This window comes from Nicotiana tomentosiformis, chromosome 7 (genome assembly GCF_000390325.3).
Source record: "Nicotiana tomentosiformis chromosome 7, ASM39032v3, whole genome shotgun sequence".
Taxonomy (NCBI): Eukaryota; Viridiplantae; Streptophyta; class Magnoliopsida; order Solanales; family Solanaceae; genus Nicotiana; species Nicotiana tomentosiformis.
Window position 1 is genome coordinate 27,393,998 of NC_090818.1, and position 22,904 is coordinate 27,416,901.

Genomic DNA, 22,904 nt, shown 5'->3' on the forward strand with positions numbered 1-22,904 from the left:
ACAATATTTAATGAATTTCTTAAAACAAATACAAAGTTTAAACCAAATCTATTAAGTTCGACCGAACCTGTATCCCACGTACTTAGCTCTGCCCCTAATATAAACTAATTCTTCTCTGTTCATAGTCAAGCAAACGGACGCTGGCCGCCGCAATGATACATGAAGAAGTTATGAAATCATTTTCCAGGGATATTAAACTCAAAATATCTGTCACAAAGATGGATAACAAGCTAAGAACAGCTGCAGCTCCGAATTAATTGACTGTTGTATCTTAGGAGAATATAAGAATTAGTTCATGTACACAACATTAAACTAGTTTAATTACACTTATCTAGTATATTTTTAATAATCAGCATATTGTCAACTAGATGTGATGTCTATAGCAAGGAAAAGGTTGGCCGTTAAGTTGTAACATCCTATGTCAAAGGAGTTTGAAAACCCTATTTTTATATAGTGTTAAACTATGGGATGAACTAGTTTAAATAGTGTAATATTCACAATTAAGCAGTCATTTGCATGCAAGTTGGAAATATGAATGTAATTTGGGCGTTCGAGAAGTCAAAAAAAAAAAAATGGACTGGTATTGTAACTATAGATGTTTAATTAGAAAACAATAAGCTAATCAACATACAAGAAATGAGAAAAATATTGCATCTCATGTTACATATGATTATGATCAACTTGCTTAATTTAAAATTTATTCATTTAGGTGTAACGTTCAATCCTCATGACCCTCAACGCCTTAAGCAACTTGAGGATCTTAATATTTAAAAACTTAATATAATTGATTGTTGGATATGTGTTGTTTTCGACAACTTTGATAGTATAACTACAAAAAAATAAGGTTTTCAGTGAAGTCTTTCTATGTCAACTTCTTTAGACGCCACTAAAAGTAGTTCGTCATTTTGAATAGTGTTCCACCTATCTGTGGCGAACCAACTTCAGGCAAATACATTAAATGGAAAGCTAAAGCAAAATCAATTAGCCTGAAGTAGGTCGCCATTTTGAATACTGTTCCACCTGAAGCAGAATCAAGGCCTGAAGTTTGTCCCGATTTATAGCCTGTTTGGCCAAGCTTCTAAAATCAGCTTATTTTGAGACATATTTTTCTCAAAAGTACTTTTTAAAAAAGTGTTTTTGGGGAGAAGCAGTTTATGTTTGACTAATTAATTTGAAAAGTACTTTTGAGCAGTAATTAGTGTTTGGTCAAACTTTTAAAAACTGCTTCTAAGTGTATTTTTCTCAAAAGTGCTTCTCAAAAAAATACTTTTGAAGAGCAGCTACTTTTTTCTGTTTCTCAAAAATTGCTTCTGCTTTTCCTCAAAAGCACTTTTTTCCTTCCAAAAGCTTGGCCAAACACCTTAATTTTTGGCCAAAAGTGCTTTTGGCCAAAAAAATAATATTTAAAAGAAGCTTGGCCAAACAGTCTATTATTAGAGTGCACCACTTCCATGATAATACTTGTTTATGATATAGACTGATTTTCGAGAATTTCGACAAAACAAAGGCTGATTTCAACAAAAATTGCTCAAATAATTAGCAGGAGTTATGCTTTCTATTTATCTAATTTGAGGAAGAGAAAAAAGCAAAATTTTTATGTTATACTTCTGTTTCAAATAAATGTAATTTTCTTTTCGCCTTTTCAAACTTATGTTTATCCTTCATTTTTGTACAAACCGATCGAAATAGAGCTTATAAAATCTTTCAAACTTTAAATACTCAATCGTATAAGACCGCCTTTTGATTTTCTCTATACAACTTTTGTTGTACTTTATTCTAATCCAAAAAAGTTTACACATGATCTCTCACACTTCTTTTAAAAAAATATAACTAATTCATCACATTTTATTTGGAATTTAGATACTTCCTAACAGTTCAACAGGTAAAAAAGATTCACAATCACATGATATGTGCATCATAATCCAACTCATCCAACAGTTACAATGTACACAAAAAACCAAATCTAAAAAAGAACTAGTCACACTATTGTGTCAATGTAGCTACATAATACATGTTTGCTTGGTAAAATAGTACGTAACCGCAAAGTAGAAATTTTCATTTTAAGTGTCAGTGCTGACTTTAGCATATCAAATAAATGAGGATTTTAATGATAGTACTCTTACCTTATCCTATATCATTGGTAACACCAACTCCTCTATTTAAGGACTATTCATTTAAGTATAACTTCTATCCATTTTTGTCAGTCCTGAAATTGCCAAATTCTTAAGTACTCACAATAATAGTGAACCCGACAAAATAATTAACCAAACTCCATGACTACTTAGCCAACTTCATGACTTGCATTTCCATGCCCAACACAATTCATGTGCCCTCTTGTGATATAAAACTGTATATAATATCCAGCTTATATTATACTAATCCCATAATCCAAGAATAGGTCTTAAGTCTCATACTCAGTACATGCATGCAAATACTTCGACATTAGTTTACTGGCAAACAAGTACTATATAAAAGAGCCCATTTTTGTTGAGTTAGTTCATCTACCTTCTTTACTTTCACTTTCCAAAGCTATTTTTCTACCTCCCCCCTCCCCCCCCCCCCCCCATGGCCTTTACCTGTGAAGACATCAAATTCTGATAGATACAAAATTGAGGCCAGAAATCTTTCCTACAAACTACCTCCAAAATATAATGAGTTAAAATGGTTAGTCAAAAAGTTGGCTACCAACAACAAGACTAGTAATTACATTCTAAGGAATGTGAGTTGTGAAGCCAAACCAGGGGAAATTACAGCAGTTGCTGGTCCAAGTGGAGCAGGAAAAACAACATTGTTGGATATTCTAGCAGGAAATGTCGGTCCCTCAAGATTTTCAGGTCATGTTCTTGTCAATGACCAGCCTATGAAGCCTGCAAATTTCAGGAGAATATCTGGCTATGTTACACAAGATGAATCTCTTTTCCCTCTTCTCACAGTTGAAGAAACTTTGATGTATAGTGCACGATTCAGGCTTTGTGAGGGGGACGATAAGGCCAAAGATAGAGTAACAAAGCTGTTGAATGAGCTTGGTTTAGACCATGTTGGTAGTATGAAAGTTGGGAGTGAATCAAGCAGGACAATTTCGGGTGGTGAGAAGCGTAGAGTGGCAATTGGAGTTGAATTAGTCCATGATCCTGCTGTTATTCTACTCGACGAACCAACTTCAGGTCTTGATTCTGCTTCAGCTTTTCATTTAATGTATTTGCTAAAAACCATGGCCAAGAATCAAGGTAAGACAATTATATTAACTATCCATCAGCCTGGTTTTCGAATTCTTGAACTGTTTGATAAAGCTGTGTTGCTATCAAATGGATTTGTCCTTCACAATGGATCTTTGCATTTATTGGAAGAGAAGCTCAAATCCACTGACCATTTCATTCCTCACCATGTCAATGTTCTTGAATTTGCAATTGATATTACAGAAAGCTTAGCAGAAAGCCTGCATTATGGAGAAAGTGACATTGAAAAATGTGAAACAGAAACAGAAAGTGATAATATGCCTAACAAAAATGCTGAAGAAAAGCAAGTTCTTTACTCTAATTCTCCACTGAAGGAAGTACTAATTCTGAGTCAGAGATTCTGTAGGAATATTTTCAGAACCAAACAACTTTTCTTGGCTAAGGTAATCCAAGCATTACTTGTGGGGCTAATTTTGGGATCAATATTTTTTAATGCTTATAGCAACACAAAGAATTTGGAGCTGCAATCTCAAGTTGGATTCTTTGCTTTTAGTCTCACATTCTTGTTATCATCCAATACAGAAGCTCTACCAATTTTCTTAGAAGAGAGGAGAATTCTAATGAGGGAAACATCTAGAGGAGCCTACAGAATTTACACCTACAATATAGCAAACACTATAGTTTTCCTCCCTTTCCTTCTAATAGTGGCTCTTCTCTATGCTATACCAGTTTACTGGCTAGTCGGATTAAGGTACGAATTCAGTGCATTCGCCTACTATACTCTCGTGTCATGGATGATTTTCGCAATGGGGAATTCATTTGTGGCAGCATGTTCAGCGCTAGTGCCAAATTTCCTCCTTGGAATGTCATTTATCGGTTGCCTAATAGGTGCATTTTTCCTGTTCTCGGGGTACTTTATATCGAAGGAATCAATACCCATTTTCTGGCTATTTGTGCACTATCTGAGTCTGTTTAAGTATCCATTTGAGTGTTTCTTGATCAATGAGTATGGAGGAGAGAATGGGAAACTGAAGTGTATACAGAAAGTTGATGGAGTTTGCCTAATGTATGGTGAACAGTTATTGGCGCGACGTGGTTTAGAGGAGTCACAGAAGTGGATTAACATAGGTATTATGTTAAGTTTCATCTTTGGTTACAGGTTTTTGTGTTTTCTGATTCTCTGGTATAGATCTATTAGAAACAAATGTTGAAAGAATGACTAACAAAATTTCCTTTCATATATGAATATCTCAGTACATTAGTTTGTTTTTTTTAGACTTTTCCATATTCTTGCAACATATTTCAGTCTTCTTTCTCATGCAAAACAGTCCAAAATGCTAATTCCAAATGAAACCATCCCACTTCAAATTCAAGAAGAGTTGTTAATTTTCAACTCCAACTTGCTTATCAGCCGCAAAAAGAGAGCACAAAAACTCATCATTTGTGTTATTAAATGGAAAGAAAAATGACAATGTCTTTGCTATGACAATGAACTAGGTAAAGATACAATAGATGACTCAACTTGTATAGTAATAGTAGCCATAAAAAGTAATTTAATTATACTCCATTGGCAGCAGATGCTATTTTGTATTGTTTTATAGAGAAGATTAACTTTTTTTCAATGTATTTGTTATGGGAGAGGAACACTTCACTTTTCGGTACTTTATTGCAGCGAAAGACTTGACAAAGTCTTCAAAAGCTAATTAGTTTCAGCCTAACCTGTTGACATCTCTAACATTATTGGGTGACACTCTAAGAAGCAATGTACTTGGTCCAATAATTCTTGGTAAGAAGAGGAAAAAAGAACAATTTTACTAAATTATAGTGGATGATCTTCTCATACTTTAGGAAAAAAATTTACACCCAACTTGCTCTTGTCAACAACCCTTTGGATTCACAAATCTCAATTTGAGTTTGCATTGGGTAAAAAGAGAACCAAGAAGCCAACCTTAAGACAATTTATTTATTCATTCTTTTTCTACCTGGAAGGGAGCTTTAGAGCAACGGATAATGGTAAAGTTGTCTCTGTGTGACCTATAAGTTGCGAGTTCAAGTTATGAAATCAGTCACTGATACTTGCATTTGAGTAGGCTGTCTACATCACACCCCCTCTCAAGGTACAACCCTTCCCGGATTCTTTATGCACCGAGTTGCTCTTTTATGCTTTTTCTCCTAGATAACTTACATCAATGATTAACAATATCCATGAAGAAAAAAATACACTATAAGAAAAAGTCAATTATGAGTAATTTGGTAAAACAAAGGTAAGTCGATAACACAAAAAAGAGGTAAGTAATATACATCTGGTTAAACTATACTAACAGTGTACAATTTGCTATATTACACTATTAATGTATGTAAGTTAGGTCCTATTAATAAGGAAGTATTACTGAACCACAAACTCTCTAGTTTCCGAGCATGTGCTAGCAGAGGCGAATCCAGAATTTAAATTATATGGGTTCAACTATAAAATTTTTAGCATTGAACTCATTATATTTTTAAAGTTATGGGTTCATATTTATTATTTTTATAATTTTAAGGAATTTTTACACATAAAAATTTACTCCGCGTCAAAAGTTATGGGTTCAATTGAACCCGCTGCTAACCCTCTGCATCCGCCCCTGTGTGCTAGTGTAGAATAGGCTCGTTAAGAGAAACAATTTAACTACATTCAATATTCACATCAAATCAATAAATACAAGACATTTGCCCGTTATATAAAGATTTATAAAATATAGTTAAGTGATGTGACTCTCACTTTAATCTGTAATCTTAAGGATAAACAGCCTCGTTTGGTGTAAACACGGGTATGTTTTTTGCCTTGATAAGCATCTATCTGGACTGGTAAGGATAACTAGCACTGCAGTTAGGATGCAACTGCAGTGCTACTTAATATAGTAACGAAAGTTGATTGTTTTCACATTATATTATAAGAATATATGTAAGTTTCAATCCAAGTTCTATGTGTGCTTGTTATATACAATTAAAAAGAAAAAAATTACAACATGTTCGTAGCAGAAAAGAGCTTGGTCCTTAATTAAAAAATTTCAGAAGGTAAGATTGTGGCATTATTGGGCTTTGGTCCCTATATTGAGATACTTGGTTGAACGTCAAAAGGCTGAAATCTGCATCATGTACCAGTTAAAGAACTTCCTACTTTTGCAGATTTTATTTATGAGTTGGGTACAATTCAAAAAGAGAAAGGATAGGAAAAGCACAACCTCTATGAAATTACAGAAATGCCTGGCCAATTTTCCAAAGTGTGCACTTTTGGCTAATTTAATTCCAGTGCTGTATTGTTTTTAAGGAAATACAAGAATTATGTAAAACGTATTAATAGGATGCGACTTAAGATAGACTGAAACAATAAAAGGAAGTCGTTGACAATACAAGCTAACAAATCGCTGACTTGTAAATCATATTTACATAATGCGACTTATAAAATGCAACTTGTAAACCGCATTTCGATTGTAAGTCGCATTTGCTAATTGCAACTTATAAATCGATTCGCCAGTTCAGCCTGATCAGTAAGCTCCACGTCTTTCGGAGTTATCGGGTCTAGGGTTTCGTGTACATCTTTTGTATGTATGTATATATGTTATGGGTAGGTCAGAGCCCTGTTCCGTTCATAATATATCCATCAGTAGATGCTTGTAGACATATCCTGTCAGTTAGTGCAGTATCTTGGGCTTGTAGGCATGGTATGTATATTTTGGTGGTTTGTCAGTTGTAGTAGTTACGACGGCCTTGTTGGCCCAGCTTTATATTGATATTTAGTCAGTGCTAGTTTCCATTCAGTTTTATATTTTGCTTCGCAAATTTCTTGCAATGTGGCCCCATGGCCAAATTATGACATTATATGTTCAGAGTCCCTTAGTCGCAATTTAGTACGCTAGGTTAGGTGAGACACCGGGTGCCGGTCTCGCTCCCAGGTTCGGGGCATGACAAACTTGGTAATTATAAGTCTGCATTTGATAAGTCGCACATAGGTTTTATAAATCGCATACATTGATTGCTACTTAAACATCGCATTCACATTGAGAGGCATCTACTTGCTGACTTATACGACTTTACAAGTTACTACCTATAAATCGCATAACGTTGACTAATAAGCATTGGACAAATGCAACTTAAAAGCGATCTATGAACTTGCGTCATTTGCAATTTAGGCAAAAAAATTAAGCCGCTTCACAATCAAAATCCTCAGTGAATAGTTTTTGCATGCTTTTAATTTAAACAACAAAAGTTGGTATCATGTTTCTCTGTTTAGTTTTAGCATCGGACCATAATGTTTTGGAAATTTGGGTTTAAGTTATATATACTGGTGTGTAAAAAAAACTTTTACACTAATAGAATCACCTATTATTGTGGATAAATTTAACCTGCCAATCTATAATTATTAGAGCAAAGAACTTTAACTCGATTGAATCTGCCTGCTAATATGACTTGGCACCATATAGCAAAGAGTAGTATATGGAGTTATTAGCCGGAAGCTAAAGGGACAGCAGGATGAAGAGTTGGAGATTCACCATTGATTCTTGTTATTCAACAACCTGGCAGCATAATCTTACAGTTACTTTACTTAAAATGAACTAAGAAAGAAATTTCGAATCTTACTTCACAGTTCACATTATACCTGTTAATCGGGCCGGGCTGACCCGTTTACAACCCGGTTCAGCCTGGTACTGTAGCATGGGGACGGGTTGGGCGGGAGCGGATTTCAAACGAATAATTTTTTGATACCGGTGCACCGGAACCCGCTAAGCCCGTTAACGGATTTTTAACGGGCTACAACCCGGTTCAACCCGATATCCGTTACAATTTCTTTTTTTTTTCTTTTTTTTTTTCTAGTAATGGTAATGATTATTTGACTGTTACATGCCATTGGATAGATGATAATTTTTGTATGCAAAAACGTATTATTACTTTTAAATATGATGAAGATCAAAGTCATACTGGTGCATTTATAAGTAATACTATCCATGAAATTGCTATATTTTATAATCTTGCAGAAAAAGTTTTGTGTGTGTCATTTGATAATGCTTCTAACAACAATGTTGCTATTACAATATTAAAATTGTATCTACACCCACCACTTCCTGAAATATTTCATGTTATTTATGCATGTCATATTTATAATTTGATCGTGAAGAGTGGCCTTGAATTATTTAGAGATGATATCACTTTAGTTAGAAGAGTTGTTGGTGTAATTCAAGAAAATAATAGAAGTGCTAGATTAAATGCATTTAAAGAAAAATGTATACACTATGGACTAAAACCAAGACTCATGCCTGAAGAAATAGTTACTAGGTGGAATTATACTTATTTATTCTTAAAATGTTGTTATAAATATAGAATGCCTATAATTGAAGTTGTTAATTCTCATTGTACTGATCCTAGCCGTTTGTTAACATCTAGAACTTGGGATGTCATTGAAGATGTTGTAAAGTTTTTACAAAAATTTTATGTGGCTACACTTGAGTTTTCTGGAGCTTATTATCCCACTATTGCAAATAGTTTAGTTCATATTGTTGAAATTTCTCTTTTACTACATAATTTGAAGAAGAAAGAAGGATATACTTCTGTTGTTGAATCTATGCTAGATAAGTTTAAAAAATATTTCTACCCAATTTCCCCTATTTACCTAATTGGTGCTATTTTAAACCTTTCTATCAAAATGGCCACTTGTCGCCAATTAATCAGTGCTTTATATTCTTATATGGATATTGGACCAACTGAAACTCCTGATATTGACACTTATATTTCTAATCTACACAAACATTTAGAAACATTATATAATTATTATGTTAACATTGTTGATGCTTCTTCTGCTGTAGATGCAAATATTCCTTCAAGTTTAGTTTCAACATCTGGGACCAGTGCTTTGGATGATAATGATGGTGTTGAAGATTATTTGATTTGGTCTACACTAGGGGAGCATCAACAAACCCAGTAGCAGGAATATTGATGAACTTCAATTCTACTTGCAAAAGTCAGCAGAGCCTCGCACAATAGAATTTCTACCACTGGGTTGGTGGAGGAGCAACTCAAATCTTTCGGCCATGGCCCGAGACGTGCTAAATGTGCCGATTTCAACAGTCGCATCAGAGAGCGTATTTAGCCAAGCAAGGCAGCAACTAGAAGATACCCGTCATTCATTGGGCAGCAACGCTTTGGAAATTCTAGTGTGCTTCAGAGATTGGATAAGATCAGAACGACGAAATCACGGGCGTGACGAGGTAGATGAAGCGGAGGACCAAGAAATTGGAGATATAATGATTTATGGTTCTGATTCAACCAATGCCGGAAACCAAGAACCTCATGTTGACTTGGATGAACTTACAAAAATGATGCAAAGCATGTGATGTACTATTTCTTATTTTTATAATTGTTGTAAACTTTTAATTTGCAAGTTTAAAAATAACAAAATCAAAAAAGAACTTGCAACTTAATTTGAAGTATTATATATTATTCAATAAAAATATCAAATGAAAGTTTTCGGAGCTTGATCCTTACATATTGCCTATTGGTCTTATTAAATAATTTTTTGTAGCCACTTACTTTCAAATTTTAATTTTAAAATTATAAAATTCAAATTTAAAACTTTAAACTTCAAAATTTAATTCTAAGCCTTAAGTTTGCAAACACTTGTATCAATAACATTGAATAAAAAAAATAAAATTTACTTAAAAAAAAATTAAAAAAATTGCACGGCCCGGTCCAGCCCGAACCCGGACGGAAAAAAAATACGAAAAAGTACAGCCCGCTAACAGCCCGGAACGTTAAACGAACGGGCTGATTTTTTGTGTACAGCCCGTCCCACCCCGCCCGTTAAACACCCTTAGTTCACATTCGCCTCCTCCAAAGTAGGGGTAAGGTCTACTAGATACATACTACTCTCCCCAGACCTAACATGTGAGATTATAATGGTTTATTGTTGTTGTTATACTTCACCTCCCACCCCTTCTCCCTAGCCCGGCCGATGATTGTGCAGCAGTGAATTCACCTGACCTTTTGCGATAGGTTTGACGCGAATGTGAATTAGTCTGAACAGTAAACTTCATATACCAGATGGTTATACTGGAAAGAAGGAAAAAAAAAAATTTGCTGAACACACAAGTAGGGCTGCTTATCGGGCGGATTGGACGGTTAATTACTCTTAACGGTTTGGCTTAACGGTTATCGGCTTTTAAATGTATTAATCCGCTAGCCACCCGATAAGATATCGTGCGGATTGGTAACGGTTTAGCTCTTATCGGGCGGTTTATCGGCCTAATTCAATATATATTGCGTTCATTAATTGTTTGTTGACCGCCTAGCATACAAATTCAGAATAGAAAATTACACATTGAGTCCAGACATACATGTCTGTTAACGCCTACATAAGAATGATGTAGTGTGTCATGCGTTGTAGAGTGAAAAATGTTGTGGCACAACACTATTGTTCTTCTATTAAACATAGACAACATGCATTAGTTTTAAAAAAACAAAAGCAGAGGTGAACCATAGACAGCAGCTTAAACAATCTTGTTGTAGGGTGGGAGAGTAAGCTAAGCTAAGCCAAGCCTGGGATCTTCTGATGCATAGTACGTAAGGGTTCTGATTATTTAGGAATTAGGCGTTAGAACTTAGAGATGGAGTACTAGAAGAAGTGGAAGGGTTTTTGATATATATATATATATATATATATATATATATATATATATATATATATATATATATATATATATATATATATATTCTTAACGGGTTAACGGATTATCCGTTAAGAAAATTGAATAATCCGCTCCCAAACCGATAAACCGTTAATAAAAAAATTTTAATTCGTTCCCCGTCCGTTAAACCGTTAACCCGATACCAATAAGCCATTAAGCTTCGATTTCGATTCGGTTTTCGGTTTCGGTTCGATTTTGAACACCCCTACACACAAGGCATGCCACAAGCCAACAATTATAGCACTTGGGTTGGAGTATCAATCCGGCACCAGCCTTTCTTTTGACTCTGACAATGTAGTAGGAATATATACAAGGTTGAATATTTTAGAGCAAATAAATAAAAAATACACCATGACAATACCCATGGCAACTTGTATTTTTAAAGAAATCTACAATATTGTTTATAAATTTTCTGGCCATCGACATCAGAAAAGAGAAGGAACTATAATCACCGATTACATCAGAATTATTTTCTTATATATTTTCTGGTTGCAACTTAGTGCAACACATTTACCATTTACAAAGGCAGACATATGTAGGAGCATGCACATCCATTTAATCAGAGGATATGCATGCTAAAACATATGCTATTAATTAACCTGTGATCGCGACATTAATTATAACATGATACTTGATAATAAAAAAAGAAGCAGTAAATAGGATGCCTTTTTCACCAGAAATCGCCTAAAGAAGATGAGCTCGAAGAATCGAGGAGTGAAACTCTTCGTCTCTTGCTTGACAGTGTACTTCTCGAAGAGAACTCCTCAGAGGCATAAAATTTATCAAGCACTGACCTCAAAGCCTGACGAACAGAAGTTACAAGAAGCTGGCACCTTTCGTTATCCTCAATATTCCCTTCATTGCCCTCAGTGATCACGAAAACGCTAACCATTCTGTTTCCTAACGTAGCGATCTCTGCCCTCAAAGTTTTTAGGGGAAGAGTATCCAGAGCTTGTCGCAGATCAGAAATAAGCTCATGCTTATATTCACAGCACACAGATGCTTTGACAGAATAAGTGGCTCCACCAGATCCCTCTGCTTGTTGTTCGACACATACTTCATCGATGTCTGTTGGAACTAGAACACCTTTGGTAGCTTCTGCTGCATTCACTCTCAAATCCTTTATGTGACTGATGACTTTGGCAAGTAAAGCGGCCTTATCCATCTATAATATGAAATGAAATTCAGCTTGAATTAAACTCAAAGACTCTTCAAAGGGAATCTACAATAGTTATGGCACTAGAATTGCAGCAACTTCATCATTGTCGCTAGGTTAAGTATCTTAGATATGTTAGGACTTAGGAGGTAAACCAAGCACCTTTGCCCCTCTTAAACATACAAGTAATGCATATAATAATGAGTTTAAATACCAAGAAACAGAATCTCCTCCCAACTTAACATTTCAAGTAGTTATGACAGACATAAGATGCATGAAACTAGTCTTGTTCTTATACCTTTCTTGGCCTTTTGGCTACGATCAAGTGTAGTATGAAACTAGTCCTGTTCTTCTAACATACAGCTGTGTCTAGTAATCTGGCATAATTAGACATGTGTTTCATGCAAAATCAAAAAAGATTTCTAAAACAATTTACCTAATATTGACTATCAACAAGTTAGTGGCAGCCATTCTTTCCAAGAATGGAGAAGCCCTAAATTCCTGTAGGCTATGGCTACAAGTTACAGAACTTAGGATGTCGAGAAATTGTAGTAAAGCTCCAGAATAGCCTTATAAATTCAGATCTTTACCGTCCTTAGCCTTCTACTTTTATATCACAGGCAGCAGCAAATATAGTTCACATTTCGTCGCAAGGAAAAGTTAACTGCTAATTCAGGTGACATACCATTTTTTAAATGTTTCAATTAATTGCTTAAATAAGTTCAGCCAGAGCAGCTAAGCAATATTAACAATCCAATCATTTAAACAAACCAGTTAACATGTAAAGCAGTACCATATATAAACAACACAATACACTCCTCTTCTATTTATGATACAACCAGTCGTGGAGCCACGTGTATTCTTTCCTTGCAGAGCTAACATGTTTAGAACCCAATAACTTAAAAAGACTAGAATCTCAAATCCATAAGCGGCTTTGCCTCTGATTCTCTTTATCGAAAAATTACATTGCTAGGTAAATTCTTTTTATGTATATATATTACGTATTGACACCATTTGGTTTCTTCCTGAGTCTACTTCTTTATATTTTGGTCCCTTAGTGAAAATTCTAGCTCCGCCGCTAGATACAACCTAAGGACAAAGTTGGCGTTGCTTCCTGCCTAATTTCAGTTTGTCTAAATATCTTCACTAGTTCTAAAATAAGAACATAACACAGTAGACAAAGTTTGAAAAAATAAAACAAACCAAATAAAGGGAAATTACCTTATTAGTGCCAGGAATAAGGTTTCTGAGAGTGCCCAAATGACCATTAATTCTCTCTCTCCGCCGCCTTTCAGCTTCACTATGATTCTTCAATGCAATCAAAGCCTTTTCAGGATTAACCCCTTTTTGCTCTTGTCTCACCATTGCCTTAACTAGCTCTCCTCTTTCATTATCTAAAATCAATGATGATGATGGAGTTGACCCATTTGCCATTATCCCCTGAAAACCATAGTCCTCATAAAACCCATTAAAAGAATTGAAAAACTCCATCTTTTTTTTCTCCAAAACACACACTAAGTGTGTAAAAACACCAACTACAGTCTACAGCTTGTTGTTAAAGAAGAAAACCAGGTGGACGGTTAGTTGGTGATGACCAAATAGAAATTCTTGGACTAGGTTTGCTTATTATTTCAGTTCCACTACAAACTGGAATTTCCATCACAAAAAAAACTAACTTTTTTGGTTATTGACAAAGTTTCTGACCAAGAATATATGTAACATTGAAAATTTTCTTGAATTCAAACATTATTGGAGAATTTGTGATAAGCCAACTTCCACTTGCAAGATAAACAGAGAGATTTTGAAGGGGTCCCTCAAAGAGAAGAGGTAGACAGAAAAACTGAGTGACACTTTAGTTGATAAGACAGTCACGGCATACTAGTTGGTTTTGGCAATTACTCTATTTAAACCCTAAATATTTTGCCTAAGACTGTACAAAAGTCTAATTCACAATAATATAAAAACAGCTAAAGGGACAGCAATGACTACCGAATCATATAAAAAAATTTAATGTTCCAAATTAAAATCTTAGAACAGTAGTTGTCTGTGACATTCATTTTAATATTAATATAAATCTTGCGGCAAATATTGATATCCGCATCCGCTATGTGCGAGATCCGAAAAAGGACCAGATCTATTGTACGTAATCTTATCCTATATTTTTACAAAAGCCTATTTGCATGGTTCCAACTCATAACCTTCTAGTCATGTGGCAAAATTACACCAAGGCTAATTTTCTTTTTGGATATACTGAGAGGAAAAGAAGAAAAGGGGGAAAAGTGCTATATGTGAAAAGAATGTGCTAGGGATTGAGTGAACCGTCAGAGTAGTTTCAGTTCAAATCTTTTGTTCTTTTATAAATCGGCAAAGGGCCAAATATAATCTTACACTTTCGAAAATGGTCTAATAATACCCTTTCTTATATTATTGGATTATCTATACTTATGCAGTCATACTTTAGGTTCAAATATACCCCTTATTTAAACGGAGGGACACGTGTCATCGTCATATTGGTCAATTCTAAATATCTCCTAATTAATTTAAAAGACTCATTATCCATACCCGAAAAATAATCTTTTTTTTTGTAAAAACCGAAAAAAAAACATTTTTACTAAAGACTGAAAAAAAAGAAAATATTTTTTTTCCAGTTTTTGCGAAAAACTACTTTAAAAAACTGAAAAATATTTTCTAAAATAATATTTTTGTAAAAACTGAAGAAAAAAAAAACTAAAAAGTAATTTTCTAAAGCAATTAAAAACTGAAAAAAACTGAAATATTTTTAACTAAAAACTGAAAAAACAAATATTTATTTTTTCAGTTTTTACCAAAACACTGCTTTAGAAATTTGCTTTTTTTTTTTTTTTTTTTTCAGTTTTTACAAAAATATTGTTTTAGAAAATATTTTTCAGCTTTTTTTAAAGTAGTTTTTTTGTAAAAACTGGAAAAAAAATATTATCGTTTTTTCAGTTTTTAGTAAAAATGTTTTTTTTTAAAGTTTTTTCCAGTTTTTACAAAAAAAAAATTAATTTTCGGGTATGGATAATGAGTCTTTTTAATTAATTAGGAGATATTTAGAATTGACTAACATGACGATGACACGTGTCCCTCCGTTTAAATGAGGGGTATATTTGAACCCAAAGTATGACCGCAGAGTATAGATAATCCAATAGTATAACGAGGGGTATTCTTAGATCATTTTCGAAAGTAGAATGGTATATTTAGCCCTTTGCCTTTTATAAATTATAAGGAGCACTCTTTTTTGCCTTTATTTTGTCGTTTACCCACTAAAAATGAGTAATTCTTTTTAAGAAAAAGCTACTGTATATTTGTTAACTGTTTAGCATTCAATTTTTCAACCTATTGTTATTGTTATTTGCTCACATCTTAGTTTTACCTACTATTTGATTCTTCTAGTTGATCAGTCTTTTCTATAATGATGCCAAGAACTGTACCATTGAACGGTGGGGCACAACGATAAAATCTCTTTTATTTTTAACTAGAAGTTTTGGGTCCTTCTTAAAAGATGAAGAACATTTTGGTAGGAATTATTTTATCACTATTGTGGAATTAATGAACCATCTCTGCACTTTTATATTCTGGAGAAAATGAATATCTCCAGTAATCCAACTCTTAGTCAAAGAAGGGCAGAATACAGCTCGGTGTATAAGGTATTTAATATTCACGCAAAATTCGGGAAGAATCATATTTTAAAAGGTGTGATGTAGATAACATATCCTAATACAATTATTAGTGACTGCTTCTAACGCTCGAACTCATTACCTATAAATTACATAAAAATAATTTTATAATTACTATAAGGCTCCCTTCCAACTCCTAGTCAAAGATAATCTAGAAAAAACAAGTTTCATGGAGTTAACTTATTAATTGTTTCCTAGCTCTAAAGAATATATTTTTTTTCTAAAAGGACTTCCATTTACTCTTTTGTTCTTTAGCACAGTACCTTTTTGAATACTGTCTTAGCCTGTTGTGTTCTTTTTAATAAGGTCATATTTTGACAAAATGTTTGGAGGAAATAATTTGTTTACCAAACTACCAAAGTCATGAAAATGCAATAATATAGTGTGTGTCTGTGTGTATGGCCAAGTTAGGCCATCAGACAAATGCAGTTGGTGGGGACCACTTTCCTGTGGGTGACTAAACCCCATCTTATCTCATCATTTTGCCAAAGAGCCAATCACTCACTTACCAACTCCATTTTTTACTCTAATACTGAGACCCTTCAACTAAAAATGACTCATTATTTTAGGGATCTTCGTCCAAAATAGACCGTCAAATTTATTATTTATTTTTTAAATTGATATACACATATTATGTATGATTATATACATATTATATATCTATTAATTATTTTTAGTTAAGTGGTTATGTAAACAGTTATTTAAATTAATCTTCTTCGTTATTTTAAGCTCCAATTAGACAGGTGCCCTGTTAATTTACATTTTCTTACCTACCACTTTCCTCTAAGTACTATTTTGGAGGATTTTCCCTTGTCTTTATCCAACTTTGGGCTGATCCTCTTTGTTGTGATACCATTTTTCTACAAAAGCAGCATTATCTTATTATAAAGTTAAAACACAAGAACCAAGATTTTGATTTTGGCACCTTATTAGTTTTAGTCTAAGTAGGTTTAGACTTTGAAATTAATAGTATAGCTAAACCTGATAGCTTTACCTGTGAATTTTATGCGGCTGTGGTTTTTAGATCTTAGTATCTAGAAGAGATCTTGCTAATGTCTGTAGTTTTAGCATCCTGTTGTCCTCATCTGGCCAGACCTATCCCAACCTAAAAAAGAGCAATTGAATCTTCAATTCAGATTTGGAAGATTTTTTGACCTAGATTGATGTAAAACTTTATGTTCACCAATCCAACCACAGGGCTCTTATTCACACCCGAACTATACAAGTAAAGATCAAGTGGTAACTCACTTTTAATAGCTAGCTTTTCCACTTTAAATAGCCAGCTCTAGGGATGGCAATAGAGCGAGGCGGGCAGTGCAGACATTTTGACCGGCCCTATCCTGTCCCATTTAGTTTTTTCTCGGATTTTTGCTCTGCTCTGCCATGCCCCGTCCCGCTAAGCTCTGACCAGCCCTGCCCGTTTATGTTTTTTCATCATTTTTCTTTATTTTTTATTTTGTTGTATTCTAAATTAATTTTTTTTAACTTTTTTCAAAATTTTATTTGAACCTCATATAACTGAGTAAGTTGTTTTATCCTTGTTCAATAGTTGATTCAAAATTTCCTTCATTCTTATAAATTATTTACTGAAATAGTTATTTTCATTACATATTATGCTTCCAGCAGTATTGCTCCTTTAATGGAGTAATCAGTTAAGGTTAAAATACGAAATCAACGGCAACAAAATGAATAAACACAATCTATCATAACTTACCAGACCATTAAGTTTGAGATTTTTCTAAACAAAAAAAATTATATCATTCAATTCATCATTTCACTAGTAGAAATATGAAGAATTTAATAAGCAATCCAACTTAAACATACCGTTATAGTTAATGTATTCAAAGCAAGTCCACAAAACACAAACAAGAATGACAATAAGAAGTAGCGAGAGACGTGATACGGTACCAACTTACCCACACCATGTATTTACTCCCGGTTAATAAACAAAAGACACATGTGTCACTTTATTCGACTACAACTATTAGTACTTAATATAGTTAACTAATTTTGCACATATCTTAAACTTATTAATACTAAAATACTTATTAGTCTTGCCTAGCTTAATTTTTCAGTTTGAATTAGGTGTGGATTCAAAATTTTAAGTCAATAGTTTCAACCCGTAAGATTCCTAGCATTACTCATTATACATTTTTTTAAAAAGGCTCAGAAGTTAATAAATTTATTAAATTTTTAATAATTTTTATATGTATATTTATGCTTCATATAAAAAAATTAAATACTAAGTTCAGAACCCCATAAAACCTATGCTACATAGACAAAAAGTTTGAATTAGGCAGCTGGTTATACTTTTCATTTTCTTTAACATTATATTGCTTGTGTAGAAAACAGTCAGTTTCATGTTGTGTGGGTAAATTGCGCAGATTGACGCGCGGTTAGCTAAATAATTTAAATATTCTCTTAAAATTTGATGTATATAATGAAATAAATATAAAAATGTAAATAATCGACCTTAAGTCCGTAACTAGTTTGAGATTGAGTTGTACAGAGCAGTTTATATTTCCTTTCCTTTCAATTGTTTTTTTTTCTTTATCATCAGGTTCTGGTCAAAAAAACATTTGATTGTGTTTCAACTTTCAAACTACTGCTAGCTGTTAATTATCACCAGTTTTTCTTTCCCTCACGGTGATATAATTCTTTTTCTATAATCGTAGAAAATATAGACAAAGGCAGCATACTATATATAATATCCCTGAATAATTTGTAGAAAGAGTTTGGTTTTTGTTAAGTACTTCCACGTACGTACGTAGATAGAAATATGTTTTTTTTTCAAATTGCATGATGTGAGAGATAAGTAATATTAGTATTAAAAAAGGGACAACGTCATGCATGCTCATGCAAAATCAAGAACACGTCGAAATTAAATGACAAGAGCATCAACTACTCACATTATATATTCGACATAAGTCAACAGATTAATGCGACCCTATTAACAGGAAACAAAGCTCGTGCCTCTACACTATTTCGTATTGAGAGACCAAGGCGATGATTGAGATATATATATATAATTAAACCCCAAGACGAAAATTTGAAAGAAAAAAAGATACGTACTTCATTTGTTACGTGAACCCATTTGACTGGGCACATAGTTTAAGAAAAGAGAGAAGATTTTTGAACTTGTGATAAAAAATGAGGCACATATATTTTGTTTGGTTATAAATTATTAAATAAAGGTAAATTATTTCCAAATAAGGAAATTGATCATCATTTTTTTGTACGGACTAAAAAAAAATAGGTTCACATAAATTAAAACAGAGGGAGTACTACTTTCTTAACCATAACATTGCTTGTCTAAATTATATTTTATCTCTCCTCAAACATTTTAATTAGTATTCCATTAATTGGAGCGATAAAGATAGATCTGGAAAATAAATATAAATGACTTATTATATAACGGCCCGGCTCGCTAGTGATATTGTCTGCTATGTGACTAGGCCCTCACAGGTTTAAAACGGGTCACTAGGGTTTAAGACTTGTTAGCTTTATACCAAACATCCCTCTTATGTTTCACATCGTCCTTGTTGAGGTTTCCCCCCACCACATGAGATTCGCCTAGACTCAACATTGAGGTTTGCCCCCGCCTAATCGAGATTTGACTAAACTCAGTTGACCTCTGATACGCCATGGCAAGACTGACACGAGAGTGACTCTGATACCATATATAATGGCTCAACCCGCTAGTGATATTGTCCGCTTTAGGCCTAGGTCCTCACGGGTTTAAAACGTGTCACTAGGGTCTACGGCTTGTTAGTTTATATACCCAACACCCCTCTTGTATTTTGTTGATGTGGGACTTGTTCTAAAGTCAAAGATGTTACGTATTATTTTTCTAAATCATAAAATTTTATGAAGTAAATTGAGTTTATAAACATAGCTAATATTTGGGACGGGAGAGTACTAGGATAATACTAATTAATAGCAAATCAGTATTACGCGGCAGTTGGAACACATTAATTTAAACATTATTCACAAAATTTTGGACGTTTACCTTTACCTAAGTTTTTTATGAGCATTTGCCAATAGGTCTTTTAAGAGGCCGTTTAATCTTCCATAGGATTCCTACTGTTTGGTTGAGATATAGTTGGGGATAGGAAAATAAATTGTAATATGGTAAGGATAAAAGGGGGAAAATATATAAAATGGTTGGAGATGAGCTTAATTAATGATGAAAGATTAATGATTGAGGGGCAGGAAATAGGAAAAGGAGCAGGTTGGCAACAATGGCAAGTGCCAGAACCTGCAACTCTTTACCTTACCTGCTCCAATATATTGCACTCTGTGAGACAACTCTCTCAAAATGACCGCATTCAATAACAACGTGTCAAATGCTAACTCAGTTTCGTACCAGGCCCAAGGGATTGATCGTATATAACTTATATGGAAAATTTACGTAACTATAGTATAATAGAAATTTATTTAACACTTTTCTTTAGGTTACTTAAAAATTATATTCTCTATCTATATTTACTATTTATATACAAAACCTTAATAAAGAGAGCATCCTTAAAACTAGGATGTAATTGATATATCCCTTCCCTCTCCCCAAGTCAGCCCCCCCCCCCCCCCCCCATGTATATCAGTTGTACAAAGCCCCTAAAATTGCGTTTTCATCCCATTTTTAAAAAGATTTTGAAATATTTCTCTCTTTCATACAAATTAATCCAAATCTCATCCTTTTCACACAAATTCATCGACATTATCTCTAAAATTGCAATAGCAAAGAGTTCTCCATTGACAACCATTAAAAAGTTTTGAAGTTTTGAATTCAATATTTGGGTTTTACCAAATTGTGATTTGTTCTCATCCTCTTCACACAAATTCATCGACATTATCTTTAAAATTGCAGTATCAAAGAGTTCTCCATTGACAACCATTAAAAGGTTTCGAAACATTGAATTCAACATTTGGGTTTTATGAATTTATGATTTGTTTGGATTGGGTGCTCTTGCAAATGATTGAGAATATAACTTGGAGTTTATATCTCAATTATGAGGAAGATTGACTAAATTTAGAGTTATTTTTATGTAAAATTTCATATTGAAACTCGAAGAAAGGTTTCTGAATTGTATCACGATTGTATGATAATTGTATCATGATACAATTATATCAAAGTTGTATTTGACTTGTATCTGATTTATCAATATGTAAAATAATACCTAATATAATACTAATACAAATATAATATAATATTATATCAGAATTTAAGTTTAGAATTGTGATTGAAACTTGAAGAAGATGAAGGTCAGAATTGTATCATGATTGTATCATAATTGTATTTGTATTATAATTGTTGTAGAAATTGTATCACAAATGTATGATAATTGTATATGGTGATGAGCAATTGTAAGTTTGTGACCACTTTTACATTTGGATTGTGTATGAGCCATTATCCCATTATTAATAATTTTGCTAGAGTTTAATAATTTATGAATTGTTGAAGAAACTTTTAGCAACTGATATTTTTGTCATCTCATGACATTCTATGCGTATGTATAGATTTCTAACTGCAAATAAAAAGTATCTTTTTGGTATCTATTATGGAAATCAGTTCTGTATTATTGGATTTGTTAGATTAGGTATCACTTTCCTAACATTATAAGGATAATAGGAACATAGAATATGTAGTATGGCATTATATCCAGTATTTGAAGGTTCCAACTAAAATCATTCAACAACTGAAGCAAAATTACCAGTTTCTTGTTGAAGACGTGCATCTATTGAAGAGAGAGAAGAGGAGATCTGCGTACTGAAAAAATTAGGACGCATGAAATGAGGAGAAGTATAAAAAAAAAAGGAAAGGATATAATTGAATCCCTTAATTGAAGGTATTAATCATGGGATGAGAGCTTTTTAAGGGGGGAATGTATATAATTTGTAAGAAAAACCTAGATATTTTTTGAAAACTACAAAACCTAGAGAAAATAAATTAATAAGTTCCTATCATAGTATATATAGGAAAAACTCCCAACTTATATGTACGGTAGATATTTTTTGGGTGATTTGACGTTATAAAAAATTTCTTACTGATAGCTTATACAACTTATATTCTTATAATAATTGTGCTAGTGGAATAGCCACGTAAAGTCGAGGATGGTCAATTAAATATCTTTTATTGTGTATACAAAAAATTATATTAAGTATAGGTTAAAATTACTTTTTATATACGTATATTAAAATTATGTCACGCGTACGTGTACATAATTAATAACACTTTATTACTATTAAGATTGTTTCACCCGAAGTTGCGCGAGTGCATACCTTGATTTTAATTTTAAAAATCGTAATTATGTCACGCGAACATATACATAATCACGATAATTTAAAATTAAGAGCATGCCTAAAAGCATACTAATGTATTCATGATTCATTTCTTTCCTAAATTTGATATTGTCGTGAGGCGTGATTATGGAAACGTGATCCTGAAATGGGTAAGGTTTGTTGCTCAAGGATTATTAACAAGTCACCTACACTTATAAAACTAATTATAACTTAATAAATTACTAAAGTTTTAGCTCGTGAATTAGCAGAATTATACGAATCAAGTGAGTATTATGAAGAAATGAAGTGGTTTGATTACTAATGTGTTGCTAAAGAATTATTTAAGGGAAAATTTGAGGGGGTTAAAATTGCGTGTTATGCGAGAGATAAAAACTAGCATGATAGGCCACTTTTAGGTATTGTTGAAGGATGATGAGCTGGCAGTTAGTTTTAGTAAAATAGTCACAGTTAGTCATTTGTAATTAGTTAATCGGTTAGGCTTAAATATTCTTTTATATATAGCACAGACAATGTAAACAGTTCTTGCAGTTAATAAGAAAAAGGACATTTCTCAAATCCTCTATTTTCTCTCTCTACGACCTTTTCTACATTCCTCCATTGAAGAAGATTCTAGCTCTCTCAACATGGTATCAGAGCCCTAATGGGCAATTTTTCACGCAATTTTCTGCTTTACAACTGAAAATCAATCTTCCTGCTTCTGAATTTCTTCGATTCAATAATGGGGGATGAGAAAATCGATCGTATCGAGAAAATCGATCATACGCATCCTCTGTTTATGTATCCATCAGACAGTGGTGGTTCGATTTTGATCCCAATTTAGCTCACAGGTTCTGAAAATAACGACCTTTGGTGTCGAACG

General features: G+C 33.3%; 2 protein-coding genes across 2 annotated transcripts; one reads left to right on the forward strand and one right to left on the reverse strand.

Moving 5' to 3' along the window:
• The first annotated feature begins 572 nt into the window (after positions 1–572).
• On the forward strand, positions 573–4,392 carry LOC104104826 (ABC transporter G family member 10-like). The gene is made up of 2 exons (XM_009613011.4): positions 573–580; positions 2,530–4,392. Exons 1-2 carry the CDS (start codon positions 573–575, stop codon positions 4,385–4,387), a joined length of 1,866 nt encoding a protein of 621 aa, XP_009611306.2. The 3' UTR covers positions 4,388–4,392.
• A 6,833-nt stretch (positions 4,393–11,225) lies between these two features.
• LOC104104827 (transcription factor bHLH30-like) lies at positions 11,226–13,982 on the reverse strand. The gene is made up of 2 exons (XM_009613012.4): positions 13,269–13,982; positions 11,226–12,056 (listed from the first exon to the last, which is right to left on the reverse strand). The coding sequence occupies exons 1-2, from the start codon at positions 13,536–13,538 to the stop codon at positions 11,562–11,564; spliced, it is 765 nt and encodes a 254-aa protein (XP_009611307.1). The 5' UTR covers positions 13,539–13,982; the 3' UTR covers positions 11,226–11,561.
• Between the last annotated feature and the right edge of the window lie 8,922 nt (positions 13,983–22,904).